Genomic DNA, 19,636 nt, shown 5'->3' on the forward strand with positions numbered 1-19,636 from the left:
TTTTGCAAACACCATGTGATTTTATTGGTACAGCATGAAGGCACAGATTTAATTCTCTGAGCAGAATTGACCAAAGGAGTGATGAGGCACAGCCAACCAGATTACAGTGATAGGAAAAGTAAAAGAATAAACATTTTTAGCTGACCAGAAAGAGAATATGGTTATTTAAAACTGAACCAGTCGGCTTTTACTTTCATGGTCGAAACAAATCGCTGTCACTTTTCACATGGTTAAAGATACTCCTGCCTGGGAAGGGCGTAATAGGGTCAAAAAACACTTACTATATAAAAAACGCTGGTAGCAACTTGTACCAGAAACCAAAACATATTACATTGAACAAAAGAGGGAAAAAAAGCAATGAAAGCTGGATAATTTGTTAGTGTTATCAGACAAAAATCTACCCCAGTGCACTGTGGGTGACCGTAGTGTGGTCTGTACCATACATCATTTTGCACACATCCAAAAAGATACAACCAAAACAACCCATCATTTCTGATGCTTAGAGTAACACTTCTAGCCGTGCTGGTAAAATACAAAAAAAGATAGTTCATCTTTACAAAAACGAGTCTATTCACCTTGTTTTGGTTTATAAACAGTACCATTACAAGTGTAGTGTACACGTCCTATACATCAGTGCTCCTCAGGTTAAGGCTTTATGAACCAAAGCACATTCTTATCCCAACTCACGTGGAGGTAGAAATACTGCAGCGAGCCCACACAGTCAAGAGTTAAAACAGTATTTTGTTAATGAACAGTCATTTCTTTCATTCAAAAATGCTGCTGACACTAAAGTGTGAAGTGAATATTAAACTAGCTGTGAACTATTTTGATTCCAAAGACAGGTGAGCCTAACTTAAACACTTAAAAGGATGGCTCTCTTTACACATTACAACGTGTTTCAAATATAAATAGGACATTTACCGCTAGACATGTAGTGAATTGCATTCTGGGAAGGGGCAGACTTATATTTTCTGCTGCATTTCCCATAGAGTTTTGATTAAACCAGGTGGAGTATATTAATGATTCTCCACACTAAGCAATGATGGAGGATACCCCAATTAAGGCTCTTTTCATTCCTCACCAAGACACTCAACTGCAGAAGAAAAAGTCATGGTGAAATAGTAACATTAATACTGATTAAATGATTTGATTGCCAATCGATATTCAAACTGGTCTCACATCAGTCACACCTATGCTGTAAATACATATGCAAGGAAAAGAGAATATACATCTTTAATGCACCACAGCTACATTGCCATTGTAGTGAATATGATAATAGAATACCCCATATGAGTTTAGTTCTTTCCTTTGCTTGTCAGTGGATAACAATACAAAAATAAAAAAGACTAACACCTGTAATGCACCTCGATACATTGAGCGATGTGTTCAATAAGTTTCTCCAGGTGAGACATAAATGTGACTGAATCATTTCATGGATTACATCACAACACTCAGTGATCATTACTCTGGGTTTTTGTAGAAATCTATAATAAAGAACTTCACTTTAGTGTTTAAGCCATGGGCTTTAAAAAAAAAGGTGTGCTTAGTTTGCAGTGATGGAAATGCATACACATACAAACAAGAGGTGTGACTAGAGTGTGACTGTTGGTCTGTTAAAACAAGTGTGTTTAGAGTACAGGAGTGGGGTTTCTGTGTGTTGGAGCTGGAAATAGTGTTTATGCTGTATGTATCAAAAAGTCTGTGGAGAGTCTCTGCACGCACGCAATGTGCTGCTAGTCGTTAACTAGTCGATAAACGTGGTACTGTGCTCCGTGTTCACTGGTGGACACCTCAAACACAAAGGCGATGCACAGCAGAGTCTCCTGAGTCTCTCTGTTGGACACCACCTAGCAGGAGAGAGAGAGAGAGAGAGCGGTCAGGATTTTATATTAAAAACACACAGAGACCTGTCAACATATAATAATATAGGAAATTATATGAGGGTCCCACACACACACCTGCAGGATGGTGAAGTTCTCGAGTACGCTGTTCATCATGTATTTCTCCGGCAGGTGTTTGAGCTTGTGGATGAAGTTGATCATATATTCACACATGGGCGAGCGATGGATGCGGAACACATACTTTCCTCCTTCCATGTGTGCATATTCTGTCTGAGTGAGAGAAATCCACACATACACAATTAAACCACATCTCAATACGGTTGCATATGAAATGCTTTATGTGGCATTATAAAAAAGCTTCTTACCTCCACTTTCTCGACCACCTGTTTGCCAAAGGAGCAGACCTTTGTTGAGACACTGATGGTGATGTTTTCTGTTCCGCTGTACTGGCTGCTCACCCCGTAGAACACACCGGAGCCCTCCTCGATGTCACTGCTCAGGTCCGCCTGAAACAAGCAGGGAAAGATGGAGAATGAGTGTCAAGAGAGGGAAGCTTATAACAAAGATGGATAAACCCCTCTCTGATGTGTGTATTCATGCAACCATCTGGGTCGGGATGGAAAAACATTGTTTGGATACAAAACAAACCGGGGGCTCCGGTGTGTTTGAAAAAACATTGTCTGGATACAATGTTTTTAGTAAGCAACAAAGGCTGTACCAAAGTATTACTTTTTATTCAAAATCTCTTTCATCATATTGTATAGTTTAAAAAGAATGAGTAGACATCTCGAAAGAAAAAGCTGTGCAAAATTAAAATGATGTAGAATTGGAAAGTCCATGTTTAATGAAGCTTTCGACTCTTTTCTGCAGCCTGATAACTAACACTGAATGTAAAGAACACTCCACATGGCACCTTTATGTTAATTCATGTTCCCTAATAACTACCAAAAAGTAAGTAATTTCCTGTGAAAACCTCTGCTCTAGCTGGTTGTAAACCGAATTAACTAACTATCTAATTAAAATACACAAATGCATCTAATGTAAAAACTGGAAAGCATTCTGTGTTTAACGTTGTACAATGCCATAATAATTACCTGACTTGTTGAGGTCATATTTGACTTACCCTGACCCACTTTTCTGCAGCATGCCTGTAAAAAAAAGGGGTGAATACTGGTATTGTGTACTGACCCAGAACTTGACCAGGAAGAATGCGTTGTGCGGCCCTTTTTCGTACAGCTCCTTCAGGCCTCCTTTCTTCTCGGAGAACTTGTCGTAAATCTGCCTCACATCTATGGACTCCAATACGGGGTCATTGTAGCCCGGGTTTGACGGTCCAATGAGCACGAAAAGGTGTTTGTACTGTAGGGAAGAAAGGAGAAGTGATAAGATAGGATAGGAAATAGGAAAGGACATAAAAAAGTATTATGTTGTATTTTATAAAAGGTCTGGATGTCTGTACCATCTCCCTTTCTTTCTGGATCTCCATAAAAGCAGAGTACTCTAGTAGCCGTAGTTTCGCTGAGGCAATGGTTCTGTCTTGCCATACAGGAGCTGCTATGGCGGGGGGACGCGGGGGAGGCAGGGGCTCATAGCCTGGTAAACATGTATATCAGGAAAACAATTAACATACCAAACATTATTGCTTGGAACAAAGTAAAAATCTGTGGGTTCAGACTTACTGATAGGTGCAGCGACGGGGGCTGGTAGTGTAGTGTATGGTGGCTGTGCAAAGGGCTTGATGCTGCGAAAAGGAACACAAGATGTGTAACTGTACCAGCTTAAGTATTAGACATTTTCCAGTTTTAAACAAACAACACCAAATAATCTGCCAGAGATACTTACTCCTGAGAATGTCCAGCCTGTCCTGGCATAGGGCCGGGCCAAAACTAGACAAAAGGAAAGAAGGGAAATGGAGCAGATAGTATTACTCAGAGCTTTACCCCAAGGTAGAAAAGAACAGATGCTTGTCTGTTTGGGTGTGTGTGAGTGTGTCTCACTCTGACTGGTGGAGGGAACTGAGTCTGGGGTTTCATTACACTAGCAGACACAATCTGAGCTGACGAGAGGTTGGCCACAGTCTGCAGTGCCTTGTCTTTGGATACCTGGTCCTGAATGACAGAGAAAAAAGCAATACACAATGATAATGCTCCGTCTTATAAAATCTGGTCAAATTTAGAAGCAGCCAACCTTCAAGGCCAGTTCAGACAGCAAGCCAGCCAACAAGTTACACAGTATTTCAGCATGAAGCAGTAACTATGAGGGAAGACAGGACAGAGTGCAAAGCAGATACAGTGGGATGCCAAAGCAGGAGGAGCACCAAGCTAGCAGGCTAGCTAACTGGAGCCGTCACCAGTATTTAACTAAAGCCACTAAAAACATAAAGGAGTAATGAGCAGGATTTTTGAGTCTGAGTCAAACTGCATTGTGGGCTAGCAGTTATGTGATGCCAACCACAAAGCACAAAGCCTGAAGCAAAAGATTGTAGTTATATATCCAAAACTTACCAAGTTCATGGCCTATAGCAAAGAAGACACGTTATTAATTAACTTTAGTACATAAAAAACAACAGCAGGTCACAGATTCACTATTAGGAATGAGGAAAAACACCTTCCTCAACACATACAACGCTTAAAATCATGACTACACCCCTAACCTACACACTCAAACACAGCATAGCCAGAAATATTATCTAACATTGACATGACAAGTTACATCCTGTTGATCTATGCTGTGTTAAAACTGGGAGCTAACATTTATATCGGGAAGTATACCTGCGGGGAAATCTAAACATGTTCTCCAGATGTGCATTAGAGAATGCAAAAAGATGTCACACACAACCTTTATAAATAGTGAAGAAAACTGCTTCAAAAGAAAAGATATAAAAGTACTGAGGGAAGTTTCTTAGATCGAGACAGAGATCAGAAATGATTTTAAAGAGAAAAATGAAGTTGGTCATGTGCACATGGACGAGGGGCCCAATTAAGTGCTCCCTGTGTGTCTGTGTGTATGCGAGCCATTTATTACTGCTACAACAGCCATTCACATGCTTAGGTCAACCCAGCCAGCTACTGTATCTAATGTAATAAACTTTCCAAAGACAACAGATCATCATTACTGCCATGCATCTATAAAAACTATTTCCCACATACCATGAGAAACTAATGCAGACAAAAGATCTGACCCTTATACCGAGCAACGCAAGACGACTTCAATTACAGAGGGCAATGTTTAAAAATAATACGAGTTTGCAAAGCCTGAGCATGCCACGTCCTGTTCCCACTGCTAATGGCAAAAAAATGGCTGCCCTCATGATTGTTTTACAAATCATGCACCTAACTATGTGTAAACTGGATTTATTCATCTCCATCCACGAATCAGTGCGACTGCCTTAGACCCTAGAGTCCAGGCATCACGTTAACACTTAATCGATATGTCATGCTTTATTATTTAATTATGCCCTCTCATAAATGCAGCATTTAGTTTGAGATGTGGCTAAAGATCCAACAAAGATGTTGTTTTTGATTTAATCTAAACGTTAGATTCGAGACACATGCAGAGCGAAGCAGCTAACGTGGTAAAGTCAGTGAGCGTGTGTACCTTGAGCTTAGACTGAATCTCACGAGACTTTCTCTTGGCCAAGACTTGCAGGTGACTAGAGACCTGACGAAAGACAGGACGAAGGACAGAGGATGGGAGGAAAAAGGAAAGGAAAAGAAGAGGGGATGTGACTACAGAGGGAAGGGAGAGTTGAGTCAGTGGGCACCCACCTTGATGCTGGTCTGGTATTCTCGTACCCTCTTACGTGCCAGAACCTGAATGTGACTAGACACCTATGAAGCCAGGGTGACCCCCATGAAAAAACACACATTCACGGGTTGATTTCAAAAAGCCACGGGTCCTTTAATAATAATTTTTATCAAAAGCGAATGAGTAAATTACAACAATTTATATCATGACACACATGTACCATCTTCTTCACATACCTGTTTGCGTGTGCGCGTCTTCCCTGTTCGTAGCTTGATATAGCGAGCAATCAGCTCATTCCGACCTATAATGGAAAAAGCAATAGCTGAGATCATAAAGGAGAAACTAAACATTTCTATAATAAAGCCTTCGTTACACACAACATATTATTTTGTGATATGTATGATGCAAATACCTCATCATTAAGTATTTTAAGACATTTTCTCTACAGTCAATATAGTCATATTATATTTTGAATAGGGGTTCATTACAGTGATCCTTTAATTGAAATCCTAAGATGTTCTGGTTAAATTACATTAAATGTCCTTTAAATACCACAACTTTCAACCAAAATAAACGATTGCTTGGTGTCGGTCACAGCTCTTATAATCAAGTTTTGTATTTTAAAACATGAATCTACTTAAGTAAAAGCGGGCTATGAGAGCTTCATGTTCAACCTAAGAGTCACACTGACAATGGTGTTAAACTGGTGGAACTGGTTTAGGCTGTACTTAAAATTCCAGAGCAATCTTTGGTATGAAGCAAAAGGTGATCGAGAGAGATGGGTAATCTTTTCCATTCCATTGGAAATGACGCCAGCTGAATATGGACGTTTAATGAGACTGCACTTAAAGTTTAAGATGGTGAGGCTATGGCAATCCCCCTACACAAACACACTCACGCACTGGCTATATGATATACAATGTGTGATCATTTAGAGTGAAATTGGGCTTGCTGGATGGCAGCGCTCCAAAGCAGATGGATGTTTGGATAGGAAGGAATAAGAGACGAGAGTTCACCGTGTAGTTGTAAGACTTCTCACATGGGGTCACTAAAGACTTATTTCTCTGCCACCCACAACTACCACCCCCCACCTGGTGATCGGACTGAGTCTTATCTGACGTAAGCAACTCACTTTTACGCATACGCAGAGAGGCCAAAGATAATGGAAAAAGTATGAGGCCTTAGAAAATCATTCTACAGCTTTAACCATTTATTCTCACGCAAGCACCCCTCCACATCACCATCCTTCTTTCTGGGAAGTGATGCGATGAAGGACTTAGGTCACATCAGGCTGAGTCAGCTCTGTGGAGTTACCAGAACACAGAATTCCCCAAAATCAGCAGAAGGGTCTGACTCAGACGGAGCATTCTGCTCCAATTCCCAAAACAGGACACATGCAGCTTCCTGCAGCCTAACACTACTCCACATAAGGACTGACCCTTTTTCAACAGCAGTAAACTCATGAGCCTTTTATTATAATGTGTGTCATTTACACCTCGACACAAGCACAGCAGGGTTGTTGGAAGATCAGAAACGTGTTAATAGATGATTGTCCTTTGCAAGTAACTATTTTCCTTCGAAAATATCCCAACTTCATGTAGATCTCTTTGTTTCTTCCTTCAACAATAATCTAGCCTTAGTAATCTAATAAGGAGCTTTAAATGTCTCCTATTATGCTATATTTGAACAATATACTGCAGGGCAATATCTATACAAAACATGTATGTGAAATGGTTTGCTCAAAATACCAAACAGATCACCCATTGTAGCATGCGTCATACCCCTCTACTTCAGCCCTGTTCCTGAAGTGCCGATTCTGTGACTGTTGCTTTACATTTGAGATGAGCTGAAGCTGGCCACACCCCTTTCGAACATCATGCAGCTCTCTCTCCTCTCTGAAGAGAGTTTTCTACCGGGAGATACTGATACACGTTGCGCATTGTTTCTGATACAGCACATAGCTTGACATGTTCTTTCTTCAGTGTTTACCACTAGAACAGTGACATTATATAATATATACAACAACTCTAATTCCCTCCTGCAGACATCCTGCTGAATACACAGACACACAGAAGTGCTGCGGAGGGGATTCAGCTAGCAACTGTATATTGCGGACGATAGGTTGGGACGTGTCAAGCGGGCAGGACGTTGCCAGGAGTTCAATGTAAAGCCAGCCCACATTTCGGTTGTGGCGTCACAACCGAAGCAAATCTGGATCACCTCATTTCTACCCCCGTTTTTAGAGATGTGGGTAAGGAAGAAAAGAGAGGGTTGAATTTTCTGACACTTTGTGAGTCTCCTTACACACCGGGGATACATATTTATGTATAAAAGACATCAAAAAGTGCATTTTTTCAAATCTATTTGGTCATTATTTCAATGGGGTTACACAATTCAAATATAAGGAAATGATATGATCTGCACGGTGTCTTGCAAATATCAAGCTGCATATTTCACTTTGGGCCAGTGCAGTATGCCCATCTCTCAGCAGAGTGTGAAGAGGCCCTGCCAAATATGTATTTGACGATCTGCATCAGACTTTGTGTGCAACGAACAGAGTTATTCCCATCTGTAAATGGCCCAACAAAATTCCCCCACATCCCAAAACAGTTTGATTAAGATAGCCTTAGGACGTTGTTTCTGAGGGCCTGTATTTATCGAATAACTTGAGTCCAATTTACACTTTTCACACAACTTAAGGATGAAAGCCAATGAAAATAAACCACACACAAGATCATAAGTCATGATGAATAACATTATAGCTAAACCAATATAAATAATTCAGAATGGCTTTTTATTTGTTTTCCTTACACCCATAATTATGGTGTCCCAAGGGTGAATAGTAGTATCATATGACAAAGACTGGAGCTCAAATATGACTGGCCTGGTTTAGCAGTAGGGGTACTTATTTGCATGTATTGGGGTAAAATAGATAGTTTGACAAGGTAGAATCTGGGACTTGGCTTACTACTTTTAAAGTCAATTCCCTGGTTTTAACAACGTTATAAAAATTCTGCAAACCTAAGTCAAGTGACATTAACACTAAGTGGTTTTACCTGCTCTAGCCTGATATCCATATCTATCCTGTTTAGGTAATTTCAGCGACTTTAACCCATGAATATTTAGCAAAGATTACCAGTTGACTTTAAGTTTAAAAAGGACTTCATTTGTAAAACAAATCACACTGCCTATTTATGACCTGATATTCTTCTGAAAAATCTACATAAATCAAACAATATTTAAGTACATTAATTTTATTCAAGGATTCAAACACAGCTTTGGTTTGTAATCCTGTGGTGTATTAAAGTATCACTAATGGAAATGTGATTATAGTGTCTGATACGGATGGAAAGCACTGATAGAAATTCTGATAAAAATCACCAATTATGATGGTAAAGCAAAGTTGTTACCTTTTTATATCTTATTTTTCGTATTTCTTTAATTTGATAACCTTTAAAATAACTGATATTTGTTAACGATAGGTATAATAATTTAAAAATAAAACTAATTAAGCAACATTTAAAAACTAAAATATGTATTCAAAGGTTTTTAAAGTATTGTATTAAAAGGCAGTGACTCTAAAGTATGAAAACAGAGAGAGCGCAGAGGGTAACTGAGACCGTGGGGATTCTTTTCAGCGTCAGGGTAGCTCTCCAACGTGTGAATTTGTATAGCCAGTGGGACTATCCTTGTTTATGCAGAAGGAAGTGGGGGTGGTCAACATAGCGAGCCCACACTTCCACAAAAGGAGAAAATGCTGCAACGTTGAAACAAACTCTCCCTTTCTGTCGCATGGGAGCACATATCGAGTTTCCCTCACAACACACACTCACACATACACAAACGCATGACACAGGCTGCTGCAGGCAGGAATGCCATCCCTCAGCCAAAAAAAAAAGAAGAAAAATGTTAGGAATGTTGGGTGGCAGCCAAGGACTTCAATAAGGTAGGAAGGAACGGTCAAAATACATCAAAGCTCCACTCACTGGCAGTGTCCTGAGCAGATCCTTAAAAAATAGACTTGAAGAAATGAATGTCCAGGAATGTGTGTTTTACTGCTTCATATGCTAGCCCTAACCTGACCTGAAAAGTCAACCTGCTCTAGTCTAGGAGCCTGTCATTGCTGGCTGCTCTCTGACCTCCAAGATAAATAGCCCCGTCCCAAAATACCTCCAGGCAGATCACCTGGACACAAACTGAGGTTTTTACAAGGACCATCTCCGGTGGATCACCTAGCTTACTCAGGAATAAAGTCAGATTCATAATATTCTGTAAAAGAAATACCAATTAAGTGTATGTTGGAAAACATAAGCTATTATACTTCATTAACACATAAACTTTCTATTTTTAATTAATTTGCTGAACAAATTGTGAGCCACTTGAGGATTTATTTTTAATTTATGATACTGGGATGTATGAATAAAAGTAGTTTCACTCGATGCTAAGTTCATTGACATGTATGCTTCACACACATCATCACCCGGCAGGACAGAGGATCTCTATCCATCAATCACCACAGTTTCATGGTGGGCTCCCAAGATTAGTGTCAACATTTCAGTTACCGACCACAATCACCCTTCTGTTCCTGAGTTATTCCATTAAATGATTGCCAGAAAAAGTGTGTTTTTGCAAGACATTATGATGTCACAGTGAAGTAGATTCCTGACCTTATGGATATGTTTTTATCCTACCTGGTGAGAAATGGTGTCACAATCAGTGGATGAATTTTGGAGTTATAGCATAGAAATGTGTTTTGTGAAGTCATGGTGAATTCTGAGCACCAGATTCTAGTCAGGTCACCGTCAAGTCCAAGTGGACCAGCGTGCCAGATTTGAAAACTATTCCCTTAGGGCGTTCATGAGATATTGCCTTCATGTGAATGGGACGAACAGAGGAAAACATAATGCCTCCAGCGTAGATGGCTGAAGTTGAATCATTTATTGTTCTGCAGCACTACTCCCCAGGTTGCTGGACATATGTGTAAACAATACGTTTATTGGTAAGTGGCTATAGCAGGTGTGTCTTACACAATTAAAATAATAACAAACAACCATGTTAAGTGTTCAGGTCCTTACCATACATCTTCCCCTCATCTGACAGTATGATCTTCCTCCTGCCGCAGGGAGGGTAGATGGCCAGAGCTTCATGAAAGCTCTGCTCGATGTCTGGACTCCAGACTCCCTCGGGGTCACCGTCCAATCCCCGGTCCGGCCCGTCTGCCACTTCTCCATCGGCACCATCCTCCTGAGCCCCGTCAGGGCTGCCACGGCAACTCCACTCCGACGCAATGATGACGGCTCGTGGCCACAACACACCTAGAACCAACAGGACATCACACTTCTGATAACTCACATCCATCATCTCATCGCCTAGTTTACAGGAATGTTGGCAAGATGTCTCACTCCTTATCAGAAATAATATTTTTTATAAAACAATGGCTCCTTGTACATATAGATAGACAACGGTAAACTTCTAATTTAGCCAGCAAATATTGTTTTGATCCCTGAAATGACAATGGTGGCTGGCAGCATCACGTTTGAATGTTTTTATTTTCAGTCTTTTTAAACAAGCACCGTGTGAAAAAGGTCCTAAACATGTACCTGACAGATGGCTACATACATGATGTAGAGCTAAAAGTCTGAGGCTTAGGCCTAAGCTGTCAGTTAGTCCTAGTATTATAAACACGAAGAATTTGAGTTACACTGTTATTTTGTTCTAACATTACCCTGTCAGGCTGCTTCGTTTCAATGTAGCCTCACACTATCATGCTTAACTATTGCTGCTCTTGTACTGAATCCAGTTTTCTTTCACATTAAAAAAGCATTACACCATAATACCACAATGTGCGAGCAGAGAGTAATATTTGTTTTGATAGACGATGTATTTAGACAAAAAGGCATGGCAATCAGCAAGGTTTAAAGAAATGAATGCAGCCGTATGCTGGGTGTTTTGAAAACAAAGTGCAGCTTTAAATCATCCGTTAACGTAATGTAGGCAAACCCTAAAGTGTATAGGCTGTGTACGTGCAATAATAAACTAAATAATTATTCTGTATCTTCAACCCACCAAAGATCTGGAAGTAACCAGCTCACACCGCTGCCGACAACAATAGCGGGCTTGAAATCCGTCACACAAACACATTATTTGAAATAGAAAGGGGATTTAGTAAGAAACAAACATAAAGAATATATGTTGTTTTGGAGTGAGAAGTGGATGGAGCACTGGCCTTTTCATGTGGTCTAAAATATTTCTAGATTTAAAACTACAAACACAATATCAATGCTAGTTATTAGAGCCTGGACAGTCAGAGCCACTTTCTTAGATTATTGAATGTAATGTGCCACCAGACAAAACAAGAGAGAGGAATTAGAGCTCAAACGATATGTCAATTAATCAATGCATCCATTAGCGAAAGGACCTAGACCGAATTCTAAAAAAAAAAGTGCTGTTTTTAGTTTCGCAAATGTGAAGATCTGCTTATATCGTCTCTTCGAATTGTAACAGCAGTTCTTTTTATTATTTTCAGGCATTTTAAAGACAAAACAACTAAATAAGATAATTGAAATGATCCCTACTTGCAACCCTAGTACATGTACAATACAAATCAAATATAATATATCAAACTTTTATTTCTATATGTAATGGGCCTTATTTTGAGCTGACTTGATAAATTCTAAAGCTGTCCTGCAACTGCCACATAACGGCAAACACAATGTGATGGATTGACAGGACCAGGATTAACTTTATGGCTGCCGAGAATGGCGACAGATATCTTGGACTACAAATGTCTCGACACTTCACCAGGAGGGAGATCAGATTCATTTGAGGTTGTTTACAGCCTCCATTGGCACAGGGTGTATTAATAGCCATGGCATTCAGGGTTAAAGACCCGACAAGCAAAATGGCAAAACATTAAGAGCCTGTAAATTTACAAAGACACTGGCCAAGGTCAATGAAGTCACTCCAAGTTGGTCAAGCTATTAGGATTACCGAAGTTGGTGATGGCCAGACCAGACAGTCATTTTCCTTTAGCTAACTGTCCTAGAGAAACTACTTTGAAAGTCATTTGAACTTCCCAGAAGCCTGCAACTTTAGGCCACATGAGGAAATTACACATTCTTTTGTTATTGTTGAGGATGCTCCAAGTCTCCTCACACACACGTACACATATACAATATGAATGCTGCCTAGTGTGTAATGTTTTCCAGAGCGTGGCTAACATGGTCCCTGCCACAAAAGAACCACAGAGTATCGATGTGGTCGCAAGAGCTTCCCCTGCTGTGGTGGGCTTATTGGACGCATTAGGGCACAGGGCCTTCCCAGTTTCAATCACTGCTGACGGGACTGTGCTGTTGCCATAACGATCAGACAGGCCCTGGTGAGATGGTTAGGAAAGAGCAATGCCTGAAACAACATTGTGATAATCGAGGGTGACAGTTTTACTGTGCCTTATGGGCCTTTTTTTAACAGCTAAAAAAACAAATTATTGTTTTATCACACTGATACTTCATGACTTTTCTAAATTATAATAGACTGGCTTCTAAGGAGTTTTGCAATACTTTGAGTGAAAACTGTGTGGGTTATAATTGGCTCTCACAATACAACAGAGGTTCACATCCTTAGGGGTAGCAAGTTGATAAATAATTTTAATTTATTTTAGTTTTTTTCCAATCTTTGCTGTTTTTTCTGGTAAAATCCTTTATACTTTCACCTGTTTAGGACCTTGAAGCCCTACAGATTAAACAATACGAGATTGAAACAGCCCACTTAACTAGTCAAAGTTCCTTTCTATACTAAAGCTATCTCTACTATGTAAGATATTATATTACATTGTTTTTATTTTTTGTGGATGGCTTTGATTTGAAAAAAAGAATTATTGATTTGTTCATGCAACATACACTTCTAAATGTTGTAATAACAATGATGTGTTGTGATTTCCATATTTTGTCACGCTAGTACAAATGATGGCTCAGTTTAAATCGTTTTGGTCATAGGAAGAGTTAATACCAAAGCAAAGTTAAATCACTTTGAATTGCCTTGTGTACAAAAGGTGCTATATACATAAACGTATACCTCTTCTGCATATAGGGTTTTAATTATGTCAGACCAAAAAGGTAAAAGTAAACCCCAAAATGAGGTGGTAAAGCTAACATCAAAAAAATAGTTAACTTTGATTAAATCACATAAGTCATTGTTTAAAGTAAATATAGTATGTTAATCCAGTGAAAGACTACTAACTTCAACATCAATACAATGTAAAGTATATTGTATCTTATAAAGTGGACAGCTACTGTAGGGTCAAGAGTATAAAGTCACTGGTGAGCAATTTGCATAATAATTGAAATATAACAGTAACGTGAGGCTCCACAGCCACTGACTTTTCATTTATCAGAGTGGCAGTGATGCAAAGTTAAGACATAAGTGCATTATGCGGCCCTGCCAGTTGCTTTATAACGTGAGCACCCAATGACCAAAAGGTCAGATGTTTAGAGCAGTGAGGAGCCAGTAGAGCATTGAGCTAAATACAGCTATGAGCTCAGCAAACACTGAGAAGACACATGCACATTGCAGGATGCCTTCTGTTCCAATGGGAGCACTGACATTATGATTAACCGAGCTAGATCTCATCACAGTATGTTCAGATTTACGTGGCCACCTCAGCTGACTAGTACTACTTTGAGTGTACCTAAACTAACAAAGGTGTTTTTTCTCATCCGACTTGTGTGAACCTGTAAAACCAGTATTACATGCTGAAGAAACTTTCACAATGAAGTAAATCTGCTAGCAGAGGGAAAAACGAAATCACACTCAATGGTTGAAAGCCGTTTAGCCAACAGTGAGTTAGCACGATCTGCCTTTGATCCAAAGTATGAAAAAAGTTAGATGTAACTCAGCCTAGTATATGGTAAAACACCGAACACACGCTTTAAAGTGTTATAACAAGGGAGATTTCTCTAATATCGCTGTATATCACAGCCTAAACACTGATAACGCACTCGATCTGGCATGCTAGTTAGTTAGCTTGCGGGCTAATAATACCTCAACAAACTCCAAACTAAGTCCGAGAGACCGCTGAAAAAAGTCACTGCTTTATTACAACACGAAGCTAAGTTGATAATAGAGGAACTCCCTGTTTATCACAAAAAAAGGCTCTGATTCAGCAAAGCGGCAGCGGGAAAATGCGAAATATGTAAAATATCCCAAAACTTCAGGCACACACGAAGCGAAGCAGCTGCATGAAAGTTGCAGCAAACAACAAAGAAGTATCTGAGAGCGCACTCACCTCACAAAGGCTCTCCTGCCCTGCTGTTACAGCCACACACTCCTGCCCGTGTACACGAGTTGAAAAAGCGCCTTTTCTTTGTGTTTCGCCTGTATTTCCTCGGTAAAAATAATCGTGTTTGACAGAAAAAAGGCGGAATGCCAAGTATGAGTTTGGTATGAAATCAACGCGCGGAGGAAAACGCACAGAGGCGTGGCGTCGAAACACGCGCACACGCAAAAGTTTTGTGGGTCCCAACGCAAACTCCTCCCATGACACCGGACTCCTGCCGGAGGAGAAAATGGAATAGGGATAGGTGGCTGTGCTGATTTTATTGTTCTGTTGTTCTCACAAAATACACGCAAAATACTGTGTCTTTAGGGTTCCCGAGGATTTCTGCTCCTGTTGTAGTCCCTTTAGTGGTTTCACCCCAGATTATTTGCTTTCACTGTTTAGACACAGTCTGAAGAAGTACTCAGATGTTTTACCCAAGTTAAAGTGTACAACAGTACAGTGTAAAAATACTCTGTTACAAGTCAAAATTCTGAATACAAAATCTTACTTGACTACAAGTACAAAAGCATTAGCATCAAAATATACTTTTTGTGCGTTATGTCCCTTTTTAGAATCCAATATATTAATTGACTGAATTATTATTATGCATGCATTAATGTGATCATCCCACCTGGTAAAGGTGTTGCTAATTTAATTATTTTGCTGCTGCTCAATATTTTAACCTATAATTATATTTCAAGAAGAAGTAGACCATTAAAACACTTTATTTACAAATTCAAGTATAGGGTAAGGAATTCAAAATGTTACTTAAGTGGTAAAGTATTATCAGCAAAATGATCTTAAGGTATTAACACTAAAAGTATTCACTATGCAGAGCCACACCTTTCAGAGAGTTGATTAATGATACCCCCTTTGTAACCTATCAGATGTTTAGTGAAAAATGAAATACATAGACTGAAATGGCCTTGGAGTGGGTCTTGCTTTATAAGGCTACTTGATCTAGAAGCCCAGCCTTGTAGAGATGTCAAAATATAACTTGCAGATCTTGATTATTTCAAAGTGTGCTCTTGCGTAGTAGATAAACAAGTTAGTAGATATAAAGGGTTAAAGGAGACTGACTGGACAACACATTTATTCCTGGCAACTGACTGACTGACACACTTCGCCTCTTCTGACCTACATTTTCACAGTATTATTCAAATATATTCTGTACTAATTACTCTTCACAAGATTGTAAGTCCCCCTTAATGTCACATATCACACAATATTGTGAAACAAAACACCTCATATTGGGACACAGGGGAGGTGGGGAGCTGTCAAAGCTTCTAACGGATCCAAATAGTCTTGAGTCAGCCCTTGTTAATGATTTACATCACCTGCAGTATTACTCTCCCATATTTACGAGGTAGAGTAATTAGAGGAAAAGGCCCTGCTTAGGCAGCATGCACATAACAGAGAATCTATTGTAAAAGGAGATGTAATGGCCTCTGAATGAAATGTCATGAGACTGACAAAGAGACTTAAACACTCTTATTCTCAACATGCCCCTCGACTGCTGACAATAAGCTCCTGTTTAATGCTGCAGATTAAATGTTGACATCTGAGGTGAATACATGGCCACTGGGAGGCAGTATGGCCACACTCTTCGATATTTTAGAGGCCTATAGGCAATAGTAGTTACTGATCAATACAAAAAGTGGATTACAATTATAGGCATTAAGCAAGATTTTTAAACAGTCTATTGTTTTGGTAGAACTGGTATTGTGAGTTCATGAAATTACTCCCAAAGAGCCATTTCAAATAATTGATGAATTTAAGATGATCTATTCAGAACTTTAATATAAAGTTAAGGGATGAAGGAAATTACACAAACAATATAGATTTTACCTTAAACAGGCCTCAGAGTGAAATATACAGTAGATGAGAAATTGCCAAACATCATTTGGACTTCGCTAGTTTCTTTTTGGCATGTACAAACATGTCTGTACATCAACCTGTCTGTACAAGGTTTTCTCTCTATTTCACTCTGAGGTCTGCGGCATCAGTGGAGATCAGGTAATTTTGGGTAGCCTATTTTCTTTCCCAGCTTCTCCAGGGGATAGAAGAAAAAAAAAGTAGTTTACAACTGGAAATCTGGCCAAAATAATGGTTAATTTGTATCTTCAGATTGGCATGGATTTCAAAGATGTCAACATCATTGTTTTTTGTTATATTGCTGTTTAAAAGTAGAACATATCTGGATTTCAATCTATGTGTCTGATCCTCCAACACTTCGGGCAGACCCTTAATTTCAGTGTCCAATGGTTAGATTGGTCTGGAAACAAAGGAAAGGACATTCAACTGTATTTCCAGTGCTCAATCTCTTCTTCAATCTTATTATTCTGTTCTACTTCTGTTATTTTGTCATCATCTCTGCCTGACTTTTTATTGATATTTGACAAATTGATCACTTAACGTTGCTTTAAGAATAAATCAGGATTGTCAGAAAGCCCTACAAACATACAAATACAACTGGAAATGTTTAAAATGGAAAGAGAATATATATATCCAGTCCAATATCTCCTGATATTTTACATGAATTACTGTTTTTATTCTATCTTTTCCTCTCATGTTTACTTGGCCTGTCTCCAGTGTTTTCACCTTTTGCTTCGACAACTGTTTTCTTCTAACACCTTTCTGTTTAATGGGTCACTTTAAAAGGAAAATAGAATATATAGAATGGAAATACTAGTTTATTTTTTTCCTCATTTATGTTGAGAAATGGCAAGTGATTCTACACACCTAATTTTAATTAAAAAAAAACCTTTGCAGTTTACAAAATGCATTTACAAAGGTTTACCACTAGATGGGGCACATCGTCTTTAGAGTGAAGTTTTTATCAGAGCCATTACTGTTTATACATAAGATCAGGGCCACTGAGCACATTTTATGTTACGTTGTGAAACGGTTTACTTTTATCTAGCTAAGTGACTCCTGTTACTGAACGAGGTCATAGCACTTACAGTTTACATATGTAGACTAGTTTAGGATCTGGCGGGCTTTTAGTGCCACTACTATCCATTTTCAGTTAGGCCCAGCCACATTTGATCTCGTACTTAATTACTATAAGTTATTGTTTTCTGTCCATTTAACTTTCTGAAACGAAGAAGAGTCATAGGTCTATATGGTTTAAAAGTGTAGATAATATTCACTACGTTACGCAGATAAGTGGAGACTTCTTATATCCGTTCAGTATCAAGCAACGTGTGTCAGTCAGGTAAGTAGCAGTTAAGCTCCCTGTGGAAATATTTGTTTTCTCATTTGTTTTCGTAAAGTTATGCATTTTCAAAAGTCATACATTTCTTCACACCATTTGGAGAAATCTGGTGAGTTACTGCTAGTAGCTTTTAGCAAACCTTACTGCTAGTAGCATTTAGCTAACCTTACTGCTAGTAGCTTTTAGCTAACATTACTATTAAAAGTTATAGCTACTGCTAATATCTTTTAGACAATAAAAAAAGCATCCACATCAATGAGAGACGTTTTTTGGTGGGTTGAAAATTATTCGGTGTGTCCGAACCATGCTCTAAACATTTGAAGTATAGGTTTTTATTTACAGTCGATGGTCAAGTCTTTAAAATTCTTCAAGAAAACAAGCCAATTCAATTGTATTTAAACAGCCCAAAATCACGAATACTTGTGTCTCAAGGAGCATTTACTTGCCAGCGTTTGGATCATTTGTGAATTAATGATAATTAGGCTATTCTTGAGCAACCCTAGAAAACAAATCATATTTGGCCTCTCATTCAAGACCTTAAACTCCATGTTCCCCTGAAACTGCATATACTACGACCTAAATGTCAACACATACCTGAGCAATGGTTTTACAGTATTTTAGCTCATAAGCTTAACATCTGGGCATATTATCTGATGCCAAGAGGAATTATGGCACAATATCATTGGAAACATTTTACGTAATGAAAATAGTAGGTACAATTTAGAGGAGCATCGGAAACATGATTCAAATTATGTTAAGGTTGATGGATGAATCATGATATATTATGTATTTCATTTGTGATGAACTGAAAAGTGAATGCTTCATTTCTCATGTATTCAGATTAATTAATAGAGCATTTAAATTTATTTTAGAGAAAAACCTTTTAAAGTGATGAGTCTACTTTTTCTGTAAACCATCTCAACATTACACCAAGTGTTCATATGTGAATGTATGTAGTTATGAAACTGAGGGCCTACTTAGCTTTGTCTTCTAAAATAATGCAAATATTTGCACTTTCAAATGTTTTTGTGTGCATGTGTAAATCGTGTACACACAAGTAACTGAGCTGCTGTTATTGATACCAGGGGAGAGTGTGAGTGTATCCCTGTATGAACTGGGTGTGAGCAGCAAAACACACTCTTATCAGACTCAGCTGTCACACTGAGTTAAAGACATACTAACATTCACAGCCATTTGAAACTCTTGTTTGATGTCCTGGGTCATTATTAACTTGTCCTTTACATGTAATATGCTGTGAAATGCTTCACTGTTGTCTATTATAAATACTGAAGGAATTTCACAATCCTCTCTCTCTGAATTAAATAGAAATGGTCTGCTGCCGCCACTGTACGGTACTGTCTAGCTGTGTGACTATATTTGTCCTCCCCTCCTTCTCTCTCTTGCACAGGGACAGGAGTTGGACGGTTGCCAAAAGAGGCCGGCCCACCATGCAGCTGAAACTTTTACAAGCCAAGCAGGAAGAGACGCAGGGAGCAATCGAAGAAGAAAAGGAGG

At 39.0% G+C, this 19,636-nt stretch overlaps 1 protein-coding gene across 2 annotated transcripts; it reads right to left on the reverse strand.

The window, feature by feature from the left end:
- tead3a (TEA domain family member 3 a) lies at positions 1-15,067 on the reverse strand. Of its 2 annotated transcripts, XM_063886944.1 has the most exons (13): positions 14,872-15,067; positions 10,664-10,903; positions 5,825-5,889; positions 5,609-5,671; positions 4,346-4,357; positions 3,839-3,949; positions 3,684-3,727; positions 3,521-3,582; positions 3,301-3,434; positions 3,030-3,200; positions 2,207-2,347; positions 1,959-2,111; positions 1-1,847 (listed from the first exon to the last, which is right to left on the reverse strand). In XM_063886944.1, the coding sequence occupies exons 2-13, from the start codon at positions 10,668-10,670 to the stop codon at positions 1,734-1,736; spliced, it is 1,077 nt and encodes a 358-aa protein (XP_063743014.1). In that variant the 5' UTR covers positions 10,671-10,903; positions 14,872-15,067; the 3' UTR covers positions 1-1,733. The 2 variants fall into 2 exon arrangements, with proteins under 2 accessions (XP_063743014.1, XP_063743015.1); XM_063886945.1 differs by lacking the exon at positions 4,346-4,357.
- Positions 15,068-19,636: the final 4,569 nt, after the last annotated feature.

Source organism: Eleginops maclovinus, chromosome 1 (genome assembly GCF_036324505.1).
Source record: "Eleginops maclovinus isolate JMC-PN-2008 ecotype Puerto Natales chromosome 1, JC_Emac_rtc_rv5, whole genome shotgun sequence".
Classification (NCBI taxonomy): domain Eukaryota; kingdom Metazoa; phylum Chordata; class Actinopteri; order Perciformes; family Eleginopidae; genus Eleginops; species Eleginops maclovinus.